Here is a 17358-nt window from a genome sequence, read left to right as displayed (position 1 = left end):
TGGTCCTCTGACAATGCCTCCAAGCTATCAAGGGCTTTTCAAAACTATTTTCAAGGAAGACTACATCTCTCTTTTTGGGTTCATGGGATTTGGCCATCTGTGATCCCCAAAGAATAAGGGTTAACATGAAAACCAGACATGTTGTTAAGTACAGAAACTGCTCTTAACTGAAATGAGAAACCAAGAATGTCAATTGCCTCCTGTAAACCCCTTACCCTCACCATGTCCTCTTACCTCCTTTTGTTCTAAGTGAACAAAGACACCACAGTGACCTATTGCTTAGTTACATGGAGACGCCTCTCAGATCAATATAAGAAAGAACTTTCTAAGAATGAGAGCGGTCCAAAAATCCAGTAGGTTGCCTTTTTTGGGGTACTGACTCCCCTGACACTGAAGGTTATTTTTTCTTGGTATGTTTGGAATATTTGTTTATTTGCTGTGTTTACATGTGCCTAGTATGTATTGAAAAATGAATGAGTGAATGCCAGAGAGAATTTGTGTTTCCTTAATGACACATGTATTCATCTATAAAATGGGGGTTATATTGATCTCATAGCAATAGTCTCGAGATTAAACGAGAAAATACACGTAGAGTACCCAGCACTGTGTCTTGCTTACTTAAATAGTAATTATTATTATGTTTTATTTTCTACCATATTCTAAAAAGGAGAAGGAAAGGGGCACCTGGGTGGCTCAGTGGGTTAAAGCTTCTGTCTTCCGCTCAGGTCATGGTCCCAGGGACCTGGGATTAAGCCCCACATTAGGCTCTCTACTCGTTAGGGAGCCTGCTTCCCCCTCTCTCTCTGCCTGCCTCTCTGCCTGCTTGTGATCTCTGTCAAATAAAATAAAATCTTAAAAAAAAAAAAAAAGGAGGAAGAAGAGATTCCTGCCTCAGGTAGGGAGTAGACAAAATGACTTCTGAATTTGAGATTTACAGTTTTTACGAGAATCTCTTCATTTCTATTCTTTTCATCCCTGCCCTTCTTCCTCTGCCTTTCTGAAGGAACCTCTTCCCCTTGCTGTTGGGAACCATGCTCTTTGACGGGGTAAATTGACTCTACCCTAGTATAACCCTTGCAGTAGGTTCTGGCCCAATTCACAGGGCACGTTGTTGTTATTGGTGGTGGTGTTTTTTACATCACTCGTTTGTGCCTTGGAATGTGTGGATTTAAATTCCACCATTATTTTCCAGTGACTCTTATTTGCTTCTTGTGTTTGATGCATTTGTCACAGGCACACAAAAGGCTTCACCAACAGCAGAGTGGAAAACTCTCCAAGAATTTTCTTTAATAGCCTCTTGGCACAGAGCATGGCAACAGCACATGTATGATGGTGAGGTGTAAATATGTCATTGCCATCTGGGAGATGATTTGCATAACTTGCCTATGACTGCTTTTGGCAGTCACGTGGCCGTCTTTGAATAGAACGCTGCGCGGTTAGGTTCCTACGTACTCACATTAATACATGAGTCACCTAGTGTTTTCAAACTTCTCGTTCAGTATCCTTGTTAGATGTGCCTTGTGCTCTACAATACACACACACACACTCAGCTGGTGTCTCTGTAGTCTTTTTCCCCTGGGGGCGCTAGCAAACTTGGCTTACCAGTCATCGTGGAAACATCTGCGTTCTAACTTTGTAATGGATTAAAAAAAAATTATTACATTTTTTTTTTTACAAGGGGAGCACTGCCTCCATAAGAATGGAGCAGTCTAAGTGGCTGTCATTCCCAACCTACTTTCCATATCCCTAAACCATGGAGGGAAGTGTTGGTGTGGATTCCTGGGGATGTTTTCCCCCATTCTAGGGGGGGAACACCCCAGGAAATACAGAGCTTTCTCTGTTAGTTTCCTCAGGCCGCCATAACAGATCACCATAAGCCTGGTGGCTTAAACCAACAAAAGTTATTCTCTCACACTTCTGAGGCCAGAAGTTTGAAATCAAGGTGTTAGCATGACCTCGCTTTCTCAAAAGGCTCCAGGAGAATCCTTCCTTGCCTCTTCCCACTTCTGATGCCTCCTGGAATTTGTTACCTTGTGGGGTTCCTATCACCTTCTCCTACGTGGGTGTGTTCTCTTCTTCTGTGTCTAATGAAGACACTTGTCATAGTATTTGAGGTAAATTAGATAATCCAAGATGATCTCAAGATCCGTAACTCAATTCATCTTCAAGGGCCTTTTTTTTTTTTTTTCTGATAAGGTTCTGGGGATTAGGACAGGGCAAGATGTTTTAGGAAGCCAACATTCCACCTGCTACACACCCACACACCCCACCTGACATTCATAGACATAGGCTCTCCCACTACTTATATAGAATGATTCTTTGTCCTTGCAGAGGCTGAAATATTGGTCAAAAAATAGGTAAAGAGAGTTTATAATAGGTAGCCTTCACCTCTACCATGTATTTCTTTTTTTTTTTCCATCATGTATTTCTGTGTTCAAGGCAAAATAGTGTTTTATGATCAAAAGATCTGCTGAGTTTTTTCAGTCAATAGTGTAATGTATCTGCGAAATCAAATCAGTAAAGGCCATCTTATGTTGCTTTAAATACAAGTAGTACCTTGGTTAAGGAAGCAACCCCTCCACTGAACCATCTGACCACAACTAGGTAGATGTCCACTTCTGGGTGCCATGTTTTCAAAGGGACCTCATCAAACTAGAGAACATCCTGGGTGGACCCTTTACTACCACCTCAACTATCAAGGAAGACAACTGGAAGAACCAGAGACAAAAAGAAAGACAAGAGAGAAACCACCAATTCCCTCATTAATGGGGGGTGGGGCTTGCCATGTTTTGAGGGAGTGAATGTGATCTATGTCACATTGAAACGTCCAAGTAACAAAAAGAAAGCATTTAGCTGTAGGAAAACAGCTCCCCATCATTGTAGGTGTTCCAAGCAGAGGCTGGTAGACCATCCTATAGGGCTTTTTTAAGGAGGATTCTTGTTCTTGGGGAGAATCTAAGATTCTTACCCAACTCAAAGTCCTATGATTTCTTAAATAATTTTAAAATCCTCATGTACAGGTCATCAAACACCAATATGTCTATTTCTCTTCCTTGACTAGGGGATTTGCTCAGGCTCTTCCCCTATCTTAATTTCTTCCCACTTGTCCAAACACCCTTAATCTTTGATGATCTGCCCTGAAACCCTACTATTCCACGAGCTGTCCTAACCATTCTGGGTCACATTATACTGTTTTCTTACCTCTTTTCCTCCACAACTTGTCTCTGTCTCCTGTGGGGGGGCAGGGGGTGGTACACAGATCATACTCCTTGCCATACTCATTGTGTATTTTTTTTTTTTTTGCAGTGCTTTAACATTTTTTTCTGTAAGTAAGCTCCTTTTTCTAATTAGACTTAAACTTACTGAAGATAAAATTGAATTCCTTATGGGAGGTCCCACAGAATTCAAGACCAAGGCCAGGCATGGCATAGGTGATCAATGAATATATATAGAATTAAAATATAGCAGAAACAATATTGAGAATTCAAATATCTTCCTTCACCTTGTCTTTCCCTCTATAAAATTTGGTTATCTGTTTAAAAAAAAAAAAAGCATTTCGTGAATATGTTTTTCAGCCTTGGGTAGAAGAACGTCAGCCTGCTTTTCCATGCCTCTCCTCTGACTTTAGCTCTTCCCAAGATCCTAGGCCAAGTATTTGCATGAACAGAGTCCTTGGTCAAGCCAAAATAGTCTGTCTTCATTCTTGTTGTTGGCAGGGGGTCAGCTCCATTCCATCATGTTGATGGACCAGGAGATGGAAAGACTTTTTTTTTTCTGGGACAGAGTTCTTACAAACAAACCCAGGTAGGAAAAGGGGCTCCATGATACCGAGGTGAGAGGCAGTAAATCTTCAGTCAAGAGAGGCAAAGCTCCTCTCCAAGCAGCTTGTAAAAGATCTTCCCGGGGCTACTAAAGCTTGTATCTGATCCACTTGCCCCCTGGGACTCTTTACACATGAACACTTCTCTTGGGGTTCTGGACCCCAGACATTGTCTCCTCTCAGTTTGAGTCTCCTTTAATTTCTTGAAGATATTTTGACGTCTTTAAAGACCATTTAGATTTATTTTTTCTGTCCCTTCTAATGTAGACAACACTATGCAGGCTGGTGTCACTCGAAGATGCAAGGAGTGAATTGCTTGCTCTCTCTTGGAGATCATGGATTTTGATAAGAAGTAGGATCAGACCTAACCCTGACCTTTGCAACAGTCCACCTGCCTTCTTTGTGTTCTCGCTCCTTTTTCTGGAAATGTATATGGTGCCCCTGCTCCCTCAGCCCCCACTTCAACCCCTCTTGGTTCAAAGACAGTTTTTAGCCCAGGTGTGACCATTTCTATTCAGGCCCCTAAAGCATTTAATTCCTCCCTATTACTGATGTGTCTAGAAGCTAAGGAAGAGCCCCCAGAGCATTTGTTCACCCTCTTATGTCCCTTAGTTCACAGTTGGTATTTCTTAAAAATTGATGGTACCTTATTGATACCTCCAAGTTTCACACAGTCTTTCTATAATTTAAAATGTAATTATAAATCTACTTTGTTTGCTAGACAGAGATAGAGCTTGCGCTAACTTTGGCAATCACTCCCCCTCACCCCCACCAATAATCTAATTTAGGAGTTCCAGGCAGGGTCATGGCAGGCCGTGGTTCGACAAACATGCCAGCTGATAATTATTTTGGAAAGAGAAATGAGGCCACCGATGTGATGAATTTCCCAGCACTCTTCCCATTCGATTCCTGCATGAGCGTATTTCTGGTCTTCACGGTCCGGGATGGTGTTCCGGACTGACTAGGATCTCTGCACTAAGGTGTGGCCTCCATGACCAGTTTGAACCCTGTCCTGCAATCCTTCTGCCCTGCATAGCTTCATCCAAAGTTCAAAGCATCCCCAATGATTAAAAACAAAGCAAAACAAAACAAAAAAAAACAAAAAACAAAAACAAAAAACCCTCCAGCTCTGTTCTTGAAGCTGAAAGTTTCCTCGGAAATCCTCTAGCATAGGGGTTCTTAGTCATTATGGGTTTGTGTAAAACACTGGGGTTGGTGGAAGGGATTAGGAGATTTTGAACAACATTAAGCACATCAGCAGAACCCAGGAAGCAGCCCCATCACAGGAGGGCAGAACCTCACACTGTTTACAGGGTCACAGAGTCCCTGCTGGAGAGGATGCTTGTCACTTAACACACACTCTCAAAACAAGGCTCTTTTGGGATTCAATCATCTGGTGATCATTTCGGGGCCTGGCTTAGATGTCACTTCTTCCCTCTCATGGGAAGCAAATTCTTCCTCCAACTACAAGCCCTTTGGTGAAAGGCTCACCTGGGGGGGGGGGGCAGGTGTCTAGGACACCTCCTTAGACACTTTTTTCCCAGTCCTTGTGCAGCTTTTTTCTTGGTCTTTTTCCTTTCCTTTTCCTTTCCCTGTCTTTTCTCTTCTTTCCTTTCCTTTTCTCTTCTTTTCTTTCCTTTTCTCTTCTTTTTCTTTTTTTCTTTTTTTTGAGGCATGTCCAGAGCTGTGGGACTTCCAGTTCCTGTCACTGGCCTTCCATCCACTGCCATGGCCTCACTTCTTTAACTTTTTCATTTTCATTTATTGGGGGTGTCAGTGAGTGTTCATGGAGGTTTGCCCTCTGGATGAAACCGTGATCTCTGACTTGCCATGCTTTTAAATGGTTTGCATTTCTCTTAGCTCCTGTTCAGGTTGTCAGTACATTTGAGAACAAGATGTATCAAAATATAAGCACGCTCGCAGACAAATGGGAAAGTCCAGAGCCCCAAATACCACTCATTCTTGGGATCGGGATATGCTGCGGATTCCGATACTCAAGTGTTTAGCCAGTGAGGAATTTCTGTTTAAATAAATCCACCTAATTCCGCTAAGTATCTTTGCATTTTCTAAACTGTGTTCCCAGCCGCTGCTTTTCCACTTTATTGCCCTGGATTTTGTTTTCCCCTCTGGGCTCAGGAATTGCTGATAGCTTTCTCCAGGCCTCAGGGCAGTGTCTGGCTCAGAGCAGGCCAGGACTACAGTGACCGCAGTGGCCCGAGAAAGCAGACGCCGTCCTAGGCTCTGTGCACAGTTAGTCTGTTTCATGCTGTCCTGGAGTTTTGGGGTTCATTTTACCCGTACACTGTAGGAGGGACCCTGAACCATGAGGGAGTTTCTGGAAGAGAGTGGTCAGCCTCACAGAGTCTAGGGAAACTAGAAGGAATGCCAGAAAGGCTAAGGCTGCTGGACCTGGAGGGGTGGGTGTGGGAAATGGGGTGTCGTCCAGTAATTAAGGGACTTCAGAAATTTGACATATTCTTTTGTTTTGTTGTGTGTTGAGTGTTACATGTTCTAAACAGCTCCTAGGAGAAATACTGGCACCCATGGAGGAAATAGATGAGTTCTAGAGAAGCAAATTTTTGTTTCATCTGCAGACTGTTCCTCCTAGAAGTTCGAGCTCTCCAATGCAGGACGATCTATTTTAGAAGGTAGGAAAGGGCTGTTTCATGTAGGAACCTTCTCTCAAGGTCCCTTTCAACACAAAGAGCCTATGACTATCAATGTTTCATCTTTGTCAAGGTCAAAGTCCAATGCAGTACACTGCCTTTGACTGAGAGGATGAATTCTTTTTAATAATATGACATCCCATCACTGTTGTTGTAAAGCTGTGACTCATACAGCCATTCAGGAGGAGCCGTGGAGTCAAGTCTTGTCCTTTCAGGACGAGGAAAATGTGAAATTGTCAGTGCAGCCTGCCACATGACGTATTTCTCCATTGTCTCTCCAGCACAGTGTATTATTTTCTCTCGGGTTACCATTTTCTGCAAAGCCAGGGTGCATTTAAAGGAGAATTAGCAGGACGCCATCACACCAGGGACCCCATTGTTCTGGTAGGTTCTGTCATGCAGACATTTTCCCCTCTCCCAAACAGTTTATATCCCCAAAGCTGTTCTTAAGACTATTTTTTTTAACATGCGGGTGACAAGATACAAATGACCTCTCATGAGCTCACAGACAGTGCTGGCTCACGTTGGCTCTGGAATGTGGCTTTGTTGTCTGCCAGAGATGTTCAGAATTTGTAAGTTAGGTGGAAGAAGCTTCTGTACAAATTCTAGGTGTGACCATACCCCAGCGAGAAAAGAAGCAGGGATGGGGAGTTTTACTTTTCCGGGCACTTCTCACCACTATGCTGGTGGACTCCACGTACCTCTCAAAGTCTCCCTGGGCTTCTGCTGCACCTCTAATCACTGGAGAGATGGAAAAGATCATTCCTAAACCACATGAGGGTTCTACGAAGGAAGGGCACGATTTTCACCCCCCTGCCCCATACACACACCCAAGGAGAGGGTTGACTTCCTTTCTCTTTCTCCAAACTGCGGGAAAGCCAGATTGCAGCTCTGTCCCCTCACCTCAGCCAGGGCCAGAAGTGCTGAGGACCTGTGCACTCAGGGACGTGAATGACTCCAAGGTGACAGGCCATCTCACTTACTTTTAGAAGAAAAAATAGCTTACCTTTAAGCCATAATGATTTTAGATAATTTCTTATCAGTTCAGCAAGGCACATACATGTCTTAAAAACACGATACGTCATATGTGTTTAGGAGATGCAAACTGGAAAGAAGACACCTCAAATTATATTAATCATATATATTTTTAAAAGATTTTATTTATTTAATTGACAGAGAGATAGAGAGCACAAGTAAGCAGAGTGGCAGGCAGAGGGAGAGAGAGGAGCAGGCTCTCTGCAGCAGGGAGCCTGAAGTGGGGCTCGATCCCAGGACCCTGGGATCATGACCTGAGCCGAAGGCAGAGGCTTTAATCCACTGAGCCACCCAGGCGCCCCTATTAATCATATTTTTTAAAGTCTACCTACTTCTTTCTTTAGAGCCCGTGCGGCTTTTTTTTTTTTTTTTTCCCAATTCTCTCATAATTTGTGTCTATTCATTTAGGCTTTATTTAGTCTAAAACAATGTTGGAAAATATATACAGGAGTATTTACGTTAATATTATGTCAGGAATCTGGTTCAGAATCACATGCACAAGCACCGGGGAAGTCCAATTTCCCTTCACAAAACAAAAAAGGAAAGAAAAAAGAATTGGGATTGGAGCTAGAACCCGCTGTCTTTGCTTGTCCGTTCCATCCATTTGGTCTCGGGCATTCCAGAGGTCAGTAAAGGCGAAGGATACTTTTAATCAGAGCCTTGGAAAAAAATCTGTTAGCAGTGAGCCTGAAAAGATTTTATTTTATTTTTTTTTAAAGATTTTATTTATTTATTTGACAGAGAGAGATCACAAGTAGGCAGAGAGGCAGGCAGAGAGAGAGAGGGAAGCAGGCTCCCTGCTGAGCAGAGAGCCCGACGTGGGGCTCGATCCCAGGACCCTGAGATCATGACCCGAGCCGAAGGCAGCGGCCTAACCCACTGAGCCACCCAGGCGCCCCCCTGCAAAGATTTTAAACCTCATTTCCTGGGGCTCTTATAGTCGACCAGTTACATTCCGACCAGTCGTGATGCAGAAAGGTGCTGGGACACAGCACAGCGAAACGGTTAGGAACAGAAGCTGAAGTCATCATCACTTCTTGGTTTGTTTCTTTTCTGGTGAAACTGGCAAGTTAATTCCAAGTCACACTTCAACTTCTTCATCAGTTAAATGAAAACAAACAAAACCCAGCAACCCCCCGGGGGATCTGCATGGATTAAAGAACAGGGTCTAGACAAGGCCCCCAGGACAGCGCCAGGCACATGGTAAATGCTCAGAAACTGTTAGAAAGCAAAGAAAAAAAGATTTTCCCAAAAGCTGGCCACCCAGAACAAAGGAAAACCCTCTGCATAATTAGCATAGAATCCTAGAACTCTGTTGCTGAAAGGGACTTTATGGAATCGGTCTGGTGGCTTGCCTTTTTTTCTTTTTTTAAACTAGAGTTCTTCCAACAGGAAAGTATAAGGAAACTGATGTGTCAGAGACATAAAAATGGAGTTGCAACTGGGTGGGGTGGGCACAGCTCTGCCCAAAATGCCTTCCCATCTTCCTTCCCCTGGAAGATCCTGAGGCATCTGGCATGTTCCAGAACACCATCCGCAAAACCAAAAATCTGGTCCAGCTCCATCATTTCACCCATAAGACCCAGAAATGTGAAGTTGACTTTTTGGGGGCACAACCAGAGTTGCAACTGCGTTCCTGTCGCTTCCCAGTACAGCACAACGAGAAAGAATGGACAGGACCCAGACACGTGGGAGCGTTGGACCGAACTCTTGTCAGAGTTCCAAATGTGTGCACTTTTTTCCCCTGTAGTGGACGATCATCTTTTGGGTGGCCCATTTCCGTTTTCTTGTTGACTTTTGGACTGTTTTTCATGCCACTTAAAGCATTTCCTTTGTGGTTCCAGGACCTTCTATCAGCCTTGAGGACACATAGCAGCTGTGTATGTTTCCATGAAATTTGACTAGAGAACAACTTCACCCCGTTCTGCACTCTCTACCTTAGCCTTCTGTGGTCTCTTTCGATGCCAAATAAAATGCTGTGATTTCTGAATGTTTTCGCATTCGGGACATTTTTCTTCAACCCCTTGAACCAGAGTGTTCTTTCAGGCGTACTTTAAGTCCAGAAGCGTAAACACGAAGTTGACCCAGCGAGAGCCTGAAATCAATGTCTTTTCTTTTTAAGATAAGGCTGCACTCCTACAAACAACCTTGGACTTCATCTGATAGAGAAAAAAGATGGAATTTGGTTTAGGGATGCCCTGGCATCTCCAAATGCAGCGGGTTTCCTGTTAGGTTCTTCATGTGTCTTTATGTTCTGGAGGAATGTCTAATGTCTTTTTGTTTACTTTCCAAAATGAAGAAAGCCAAGGGGGCAGTGGATGAGAGAGGGTGCAGGATTTTTAATCCTCATGACAGTCCACCTAGAGTCACATAGTGCACGCTTCTGTCCGCACTGGTCACGCGGGCTGCCAGGTACCTGTGCTCATGCCTGCCTCCCCTGCACTGGGGACTCCATGAGAGCAAGGGCATGTTCTTGAAAGCTTCCCTGAAGGTCTCCTCCACACCCAGTTTACTGCCTAGCTCAGAGCTGGTGCTCAAAACATATTTATTGAATGATTCCAAGACGCTTCTAGTTATTAATCAGGAATGTTAAAATCTCTGTTATTTGGACTCCTATCCCAAAGGAAAATGCATAGTGTGATAGTATTACACTAGTTTTAAATATGTGTGTGTGTGTGTGCGCGCGCGCACGTATTATTAAAAGAAAGCAAAAAAGGCCAGTTATAGAAACTATAGCTTTCAGTTTCTAGCTCAATGGAGCTAGATGGGAGAACAGATAAATTCGGTAACAAATGCATGTAAAAATGGTAGCTGATAACTGCCTGAGCACTTACTGTACTCCAGAAACGACTGTAAGAGCTCTATGTCTCATATCTCATTTCATCCTCACAGCAACCCTAGGAGGTAGGCTGTTACCATGTTTCTCCCACAGATATGGATTAAATCACTGGCCCACAGCAGTGGTGGGATTTGAACCTGGGCAGTGAGGGCCCAGAGCCCACGTAACCACTAAGTGACTGACTGAGTGGATGAAGTGCATACGGAAGCGATCATTCCCTCAGCACATCGAAAATACAACGGACCCGGCAGCTCTCATTTCTTCTCAGATGATTTGGTTGAAGGCTCTTATGTCCTACATTTTCTGAGTTTTAGAGAAAGTTGGGAAGAAAGATAAGAAAAAGTTACTAGCTTATTAACTGTTTTTCTTCTTGTCCCAATCTGACAGAGCATTTTATTTTTTTAAAAGATTTTATTTATTTGAGAGAGAGAGAGAGAGAGCACGTGCAGGGGGAGTGGTAGACAGTGGGAGAGGGAGAAGCAGGCTTCCCAGTGAGCAGGGAGCCTGATGCAGGTCTCGATCCCAGGACCCTGGGATCATGACCTGAGCTGAGGGCAGTGGCTTAACCAACTGAGCCACCCAGGTGTCCCCTGACAGAGCATTTTCTGAATCACTGGTCTAACTGAATTTTATTAACCATTTATATTTCTTAGGGCACACTTCTTTTGAGTTTCTCTGAGCATTTCCCACATAGTACCCAATGGGTTTTCCCACCCTAAAGTGAGGGTGGTAAAGGTAAACATTATCACCACTAGGATGGATAGTAAACTGAGGCATAAGGAGGCAAGGTCCCTTGCCCAAGGTCATGTCAGTCACCAGGGTGGGCAGTGAGCCCTGGCCTTCTGAATCACAGCTTGGTTCCCTGCCCGCTGGTGGCAGAATTTCACGTCCATCGCAAGGCAAGTCTTCAGGTGGCCATGAAAACGAAGATGAGCTGTCTTGTTCTCTTTCAGGTCTGTGGATGGCTCCTGGAAGATCTTGACTTTCTCCTGAGGACACCCTGTTTTCCTGGGTCAGTTCCCTGTCGGAGCATCTCCCCAGCAGACCATGAGCCAGCCAGACCCCTCCTGTCACCCAGATCCCAGCCCTGTACCCCTGTGTGCGGTCTGTGGCCAAGCCCACTCCCCTGAGGAAAACCACTTCTACACCTACACCGAAGATGTGGACGATGACCTCATATGCCACATCTGCCTGCAAGCTTTGCTGGACCCTCTGGACACACCCTGTGGTCACACGTATTGCACCGCGTGCCTCACCAACTTCCTGGTGGAGAAGGACTTCTGCCCCGTGGACCGCAAGCCGCTGGTGCTGCAGCATTGCAAGCGCTCCAGCATCCTTGTCAACAAGCTCGTCAATAAGCTACTGGTGACCTGCCCATTCTCAGACCACTGCACCGAGGTCCTGCAGCGCTGCGACCTGGAGCAGCACTTTCAGACAAGGTAGGGTCTCCTCGTGGGCCTGCCCCGCACAGCTCCATCCTCTCTAGGTGGGACAGCTGGGCTCGTCTGCCCCCTGGAGCAGTGCTATCCTTGGGGATGAGGGCTCTGCGACATGCCTTCTTCTCTGCAGCTGGTAAACGCAAAGGGAACTTTCTAGGTGTGGATTCCTAGGGTTCAGTGTGAGAACACAGCATGAGATAGAGCTGTGGTGTGTGTAGGGATGAGGCGGAGTGGGTTATTTTATGGCGGTAACATACACATAACATAAAATTTGCCACTCGAACCATTTTAAGAGTACAGTTGAGCCCCCTTAAGTCCATTCCCATTGTCATGCAGCCGTTACCACCATCCTTTCTCCAGAACTTTCTTCACCTTCTGGAATTGAAACCATACCTATCAAGCCAAAACTCGTCATTCCCTCCTGTCTGGCCCCTGGTAACCACCATGCTACTTTCTGCTTCTATGAACTTGACTGCTCTAGGAACCTAACAGAAGAGGAATCGTACCATATCTGTCCTTGTATGACTGGCTTATTTCATATGTGTGCATTCTGAAATGTCAGCAATCCTGGAAAGATCTGATGAGGGTCTTTCCCTGGGGCTCATGGTCCCCAGAAGATTTCCTGTCAGGCATTGCTTATCTTTTCTTCAGAAAAAAGAAGTCTCCCGATTTGATTCATGATTATTAAAATGTCCTCTGTATGGGAATTGACAAAGCCCAACTCTTCTTTGAGGAGATGCGAGGTATTGTCAACCAAGTTTTCAATGGAGAAATGTAGACAAGTGTTGTCTTCCAGGGACTTTTCTGCTAGGTTTTTGGGCAAGGTACACAGAGGGGGCAGAGGGATGGTGTGACCACCCCTGCTGGTGGCCAGCACCATGCCCTGCACCTGTCTGCCCCTTATGTTGTCCACTTACATCATCATGTTCCTGGGCATCCTCAGTGGATGATCTCTGGACAGCCCTGATCTCATTGCCCATGAGACATTCTCTTAGAACATTCAAGGTGCGTAAGAGAGGGTGAACAGTAATACCATAATTATTCATAAGAGGAAATGTGGAAACTAGTGTTTACCTTGGTTCCTGTCATGACAAGGGCAAGAGGTAGGTGCAGGTATTTTTTTCTAAAGGTCACATACCTTACGTTGTGAATCTGAGTCTTTGTTTGTTAGGACAGGCAGATTCTCTGACATGGGAGTTTGCATCCAGGCCAGTGGCCAGCTGTAAGGCGTAGCACTTATTATCCATGCTAATTATGTCCGTGAACTTACTTTTCGCCCCCAGGATATTGAATGAAAGGCATCTAACTCAAGTTTGTGGGTTGCCTCTGACTCTCTGTTGTTGGCATCTAAACTAGGGTACCTCTCTTCTCATTGCCCAGAAGGAGGTCTGGCCAGAGGATAAGGGGGTGAGGGAGTCCCTTTGTGACCTTTGCTGGAAGTTTGGCCCAGCATGGGGAGGCACTCTCTACAGGAAAGTAGGTCTGGGGCAGGTCAAAGGACTAAGGCAGGGGCCTCACTGGCTAGGGAGGTGAGGAGCGGTGGAGGACAAAGGCCCTGGTAGAGCTCCCTGTACCCAACACAGTCCCTGCTCCCAACATTTGAATCCTCTACCTTTGTTATGGGAGCTGTATGAGTTTCCCATTGTTGCTGTAGCAAGTGATCACAACTCAGGGATTGCAAACCACATACATGGGTTATTTTATAGTTGAGAGGGTTAGAAGTCCCATCAAGGCTTTGGGAGGGCTGATTCCCTCTGGCTCTAGGATAGAATTCCCTTCTTTTCCTTACTGCGCTCCTGGAGGCTGCCTGCCTTCCCTGGCTTGTGGCCTCATTCCCCATCTTCAAAGCCAGCAGCATACAATCTTCCAGTCTCTGCCTGTCTGTCTGTCTGTCTCTGTCTCTAGGTCTCTCTCTTTCTGTTTGTCAATCTCTTTGCTTCTCTCTATCTCTTGCTCTCTCTCTCTCTCTCTCTCTTTTTTTTTTAAAGATTTTATTTATTTATTTGACAGAGAGAGATCACAAGTAGGCAGAGAGGCAGGCAGAGAGAGGAAGGGAAGCAGGCCCCCTGCTGAACAGAGAGCCCGATGTGGGACTTGATCCCAGGACCCTGAGATCATGACCTGAGCCGAAGGCAGCGGCTTAACCCACTGAGCCAACCAGGCACCCCTCTTTTTTTTTTTTTTTTTTTTGGAAAAGATTTTATTTATTATTTGAGAGAGAGAGCACGAGTTGGGTAAGAGGGAGATGCAGACTCCATACCTAGCAGGGAGCCCAACATGGGGCTGGATCCCGAGACTCTGGGATCATGACCTGAGCTGAAGGAAGATGCCCAACCAACTTTTTGTTTGTCTCTGTCTCTCTCTCATTCTCTCATCTCTGTTTCCATCATCATATCTCTCTCTGTGATTCTGGCCTTCCTGCCGCACACTTGGTAATTACATTGGACCCAGATGGATAATCTATATCATTTCCTCATCTGAAGATCCTTGATTTAGTCATATCTGCAAAGTCCCTTTTGCCCAGTAAGGTGACATGTCCACAGGCTCTTGGGATTAGGAGGTGGCCATCTGTTGGGGCAGGCATTGTTCTGCCTGCTACAGGAGCTCCACAGGGGAGGGATGAGAGAAGGGAGAGCAAAGGAAAGAAATGGGAGTGGTCTCTGGAGACAATGTGAACACAGCGGCTCCTCCTCATCTCCTCATCAAGAACTGATTGAAGCCCAGATTACCAAAAACTAGGGATAAGATGGCATATGGATCGGAGGGCAAGTTCGCAACAGAAGTGGTGCAGAAAAAGGGCCAGGAAGAAGCAGTTGGGGTCCTCGGGGGTCTCCAAGAGAGAGAGGACACTGGCTCCCTCAGCTGCCCAGAGTGGGAAGGTCATTCACCCACCCACACAGGCGCTATGGCCCACACACCTCAAGGAAGCCCAGGGAAAAGTCTGGATGAATCCTCAGCTGATAATGATATGCACAATTGAAAAACAGCAGTGAGGAAAGAACCCAAAACTAATTGAAATCACCTCTTCACACCGAGGCCTCAGAGTTTTTCACAGGCACCCAGCAGCAGCTCCCTGTGGAGGGGAAAACTCCCACGTAAGGGAGCTGTGGGCCTCAACACCCGCTCTTGGTCTGCCCCACACATCAGCTTCCTAAGTAGGTTGAAACCAACATTTCCAAAAATATGTTGTATATATTAGTCATCAAATGCTTAATATACCCTCTCCTCCCTTCTGCCCTGTGGGCATTTGATTGGCAACAATTCGAAACTTGGAGCTCATCCAGGACCTGACTCTGGAGCCCTGTTAGGTGTTTGGGCCAACAACTGGGCCAGTGGACCATCTCTTTCCCTATCCCTCAGAATGGGTATGAATATTAAATTCTTGGGACTCTGGAGTCCCTTTAACTGGGAACCACCAAGAGGTAAGCAGGAAGCAAGTATTTTCCTTACGTTTCTATAAGAGACCTTCAGGTTGGTAGCCACAAGTACCAGAGCATGGTCATGCATTTGTACTAGAAGATAGCTTTCTCTGTAAATTTTGCATCTCAGTTTCAGAATTTAAAATGGAATGGATTTTTAAAAATATTATTGGCTTGTGGCATTGGAATGAATAGAAACTGGGCAGGCTCAGGGTTGATCTAGCAAAGAGACTTAAATACCATTCCGGTTGAAGATGACCGTGTGACCTATGTGCATCCACACGCTCTTCCAGTGGGTCCCAGCACCCGAACAGTCCTAGACTTCCTGGGGAACTGCAGACATAGCTTTCTCCACCTGTAGAATGGGAACTTATTTCAGTTGAGTTCTTTGAATACAAAGCTCTTCAGAAGTGAATCACATTCAGAATGTTGTCATTGTCCCTCTAGGTAAGATGTGGTAGAGAACCAACTTTCGCCTCCGCTGAGTTCTCTGTTTATGACTCGTCCATAGGTCCATGCTCAGCCTAACCTTTCACTTGACCCCAAGAGGCAGGCAGCATCACATCTTTAAACAAATGGTGCCTGTTTTCTCCAGAATTCATGTCGTTTGTAAACATTGTTGTAAACATTGTTATCTGGCCACTTGAGACCCTGAGTTGAATGTAAATCCTTAGGACAACTATTCCTGACTTCAGATGAGAGGGTTCTTCCAGGAGAGTAAGCCTGAGCACATGAGCTAATGTTTAGAATCTTCTGGCTACTTCCATTGATCTCTGTCCTCTTAGATGCCTGTGGACTCCCATCGCATGGGTCTCCTGCAAAGAACTCCCATGCGGGTGATAGGCTTGTTGAGTCCAGAGACAGACAGCCTTCTTATCCAAAGGTCATTGCCAGGAGACATGGCAGAGCTTCTCTAGGGGCCAGTCCCATGCATCTCTCTTGGCCCAGAGCAGGGAGAGGATGTGTGGGAGGAAAGCCTTCACTTCCTTGCTCCTCAGTGGGAGCTGCCTGAAGCTCAAGGCTACATGAGTCTTGTGTAATAGCATCATGACATATGTAATATTTAATAAGGATCTACAATAGGCCCGGCCCAGAACGAAAGAAGCATCTATACATGCCATGATTTCTACCCCTGAGGAAATGACATTTGAAGTGGAGAAGTTGACATCTTACGCACATTGAATTGTTTCATAAGATAAGTCCCTTTGCCCTTCAGTTTCTATTTTATGGAAGATAATAACTAGGGGAGATAATAAAGCTGACACTTAAGCTACACTTGAGCAGGAATAAAGAGTTCATGGTTTGGTGTTCTGAAAACAGCCCTGAATGAAAATGTGTATAATTGGCCCAAGATACACCTGACTGAAGGCTCCTTGGGTTTGGTTTGGTTTGGTTTGGTTTGGTTTGGTTTGGTTTCATTTAATTAACTTCACTCCCCAAGTCCTGGGAGTTTCTTCTCCAAAAACCTGCCCCAGACCTTTCTTGACCTGAACTCCCAGGAGGTTGCCCCTTTCGTTAGTGTGTTCTGTACAACACAGACTCAGTAACCACCTGTAGTGTAGGGAGAATTCTGCTGCCAGAGGAAAGGTCTAGGGGAGCATTGCCCTCTAGAAAGAAGGGGAGGTTACAAGTCTTGTTGGTCACATTAGCCAGGCTCCACATTTCCCCATAACTGTGTTTTGACATACATTCTTCAAGTGACATTCCAATCCTGAACCCAACTCTTTCCTGGTTCCTAGCTGGCTGAGAGCTTCTCTTGGCACTCTCCTGGGCACAGAAGAAATGAGGCAGTTGTCCTGCCTTGCCTTCTCGGAGAACCTTTGAATTTCTATCATGCTCCAAGGAATTTGTTAAAGAAACAACATTCTTTGGGGCACTCATGCCCTGAAATCTTCCATACCCTTTTCCTTTCTTCATGGACATTTGTTATCCATCTGTATGAATGCTTGACCCCTGCCCTGGCTCTTGGCCCATTTGAAGTCCTGAAGTCCTTTTGTTTTGTTTTGTTTTGTTTTGCTAATTTGCTTCTGATCAAGAAAGATTTGTCCAAAGTTGACTCGTGAACCAAGTTGAATTCTAGTTCCTTCAACAAATACTTATTGAGCATCTACTGTGTTCTAGGCACTGTGGGGAGGATACA

At 45.2% G+C, this 17358-nt stretch overlaps 1 protein-coding gene across 3 annotated transcripts in view; it reads left to right on the top strand.

Annotated features, from left to right (window-relative positions):
* Window positions 1-17358, top strand: part of LNX1 (ligand of numb-protein X 1) — a 176376-nt gene that overhangs the window by 63841 nt on the left and 95177 nt on the right. For all 3 annotated transcript variants that reach the window (XM_004764959.3, XM_004764957.3, XM_045079748.1), the window contains one exon: window positions 11314-11799. In XM_004764959.3, the coding sequence (XP_004765016.1) occupies window positions 11408-11799 (392 nt within the window). In that variant the 5' untranslated portion in view covers window positions 11314-11407. The remainder of the gene's footprint in view (window positions 1-11313; window positions 11800-17358) is intronic.

The sequence above is a fragment of the Mustela putorius genome, unplaced genomic scaffold, assembly GCF_011764305.1.
Source record: "Mustela putorius furo isolate JIRA1106 unplaced genomic scaffold, ASM1176430v1.1 tig00000430_pilon_pilon_pilon, whole genome shotgun sequence".
Lineage (NCBI taxonomy): Eukaryota > Metazoa > Chordata > Mammalia > Carnivora > Mustelidae > Mustela > Mustela putorius.
Note: the sequence above shows the minus strand (reverse complement) of the source record. Positions and strands in the feature narration are given on the sequence as shown.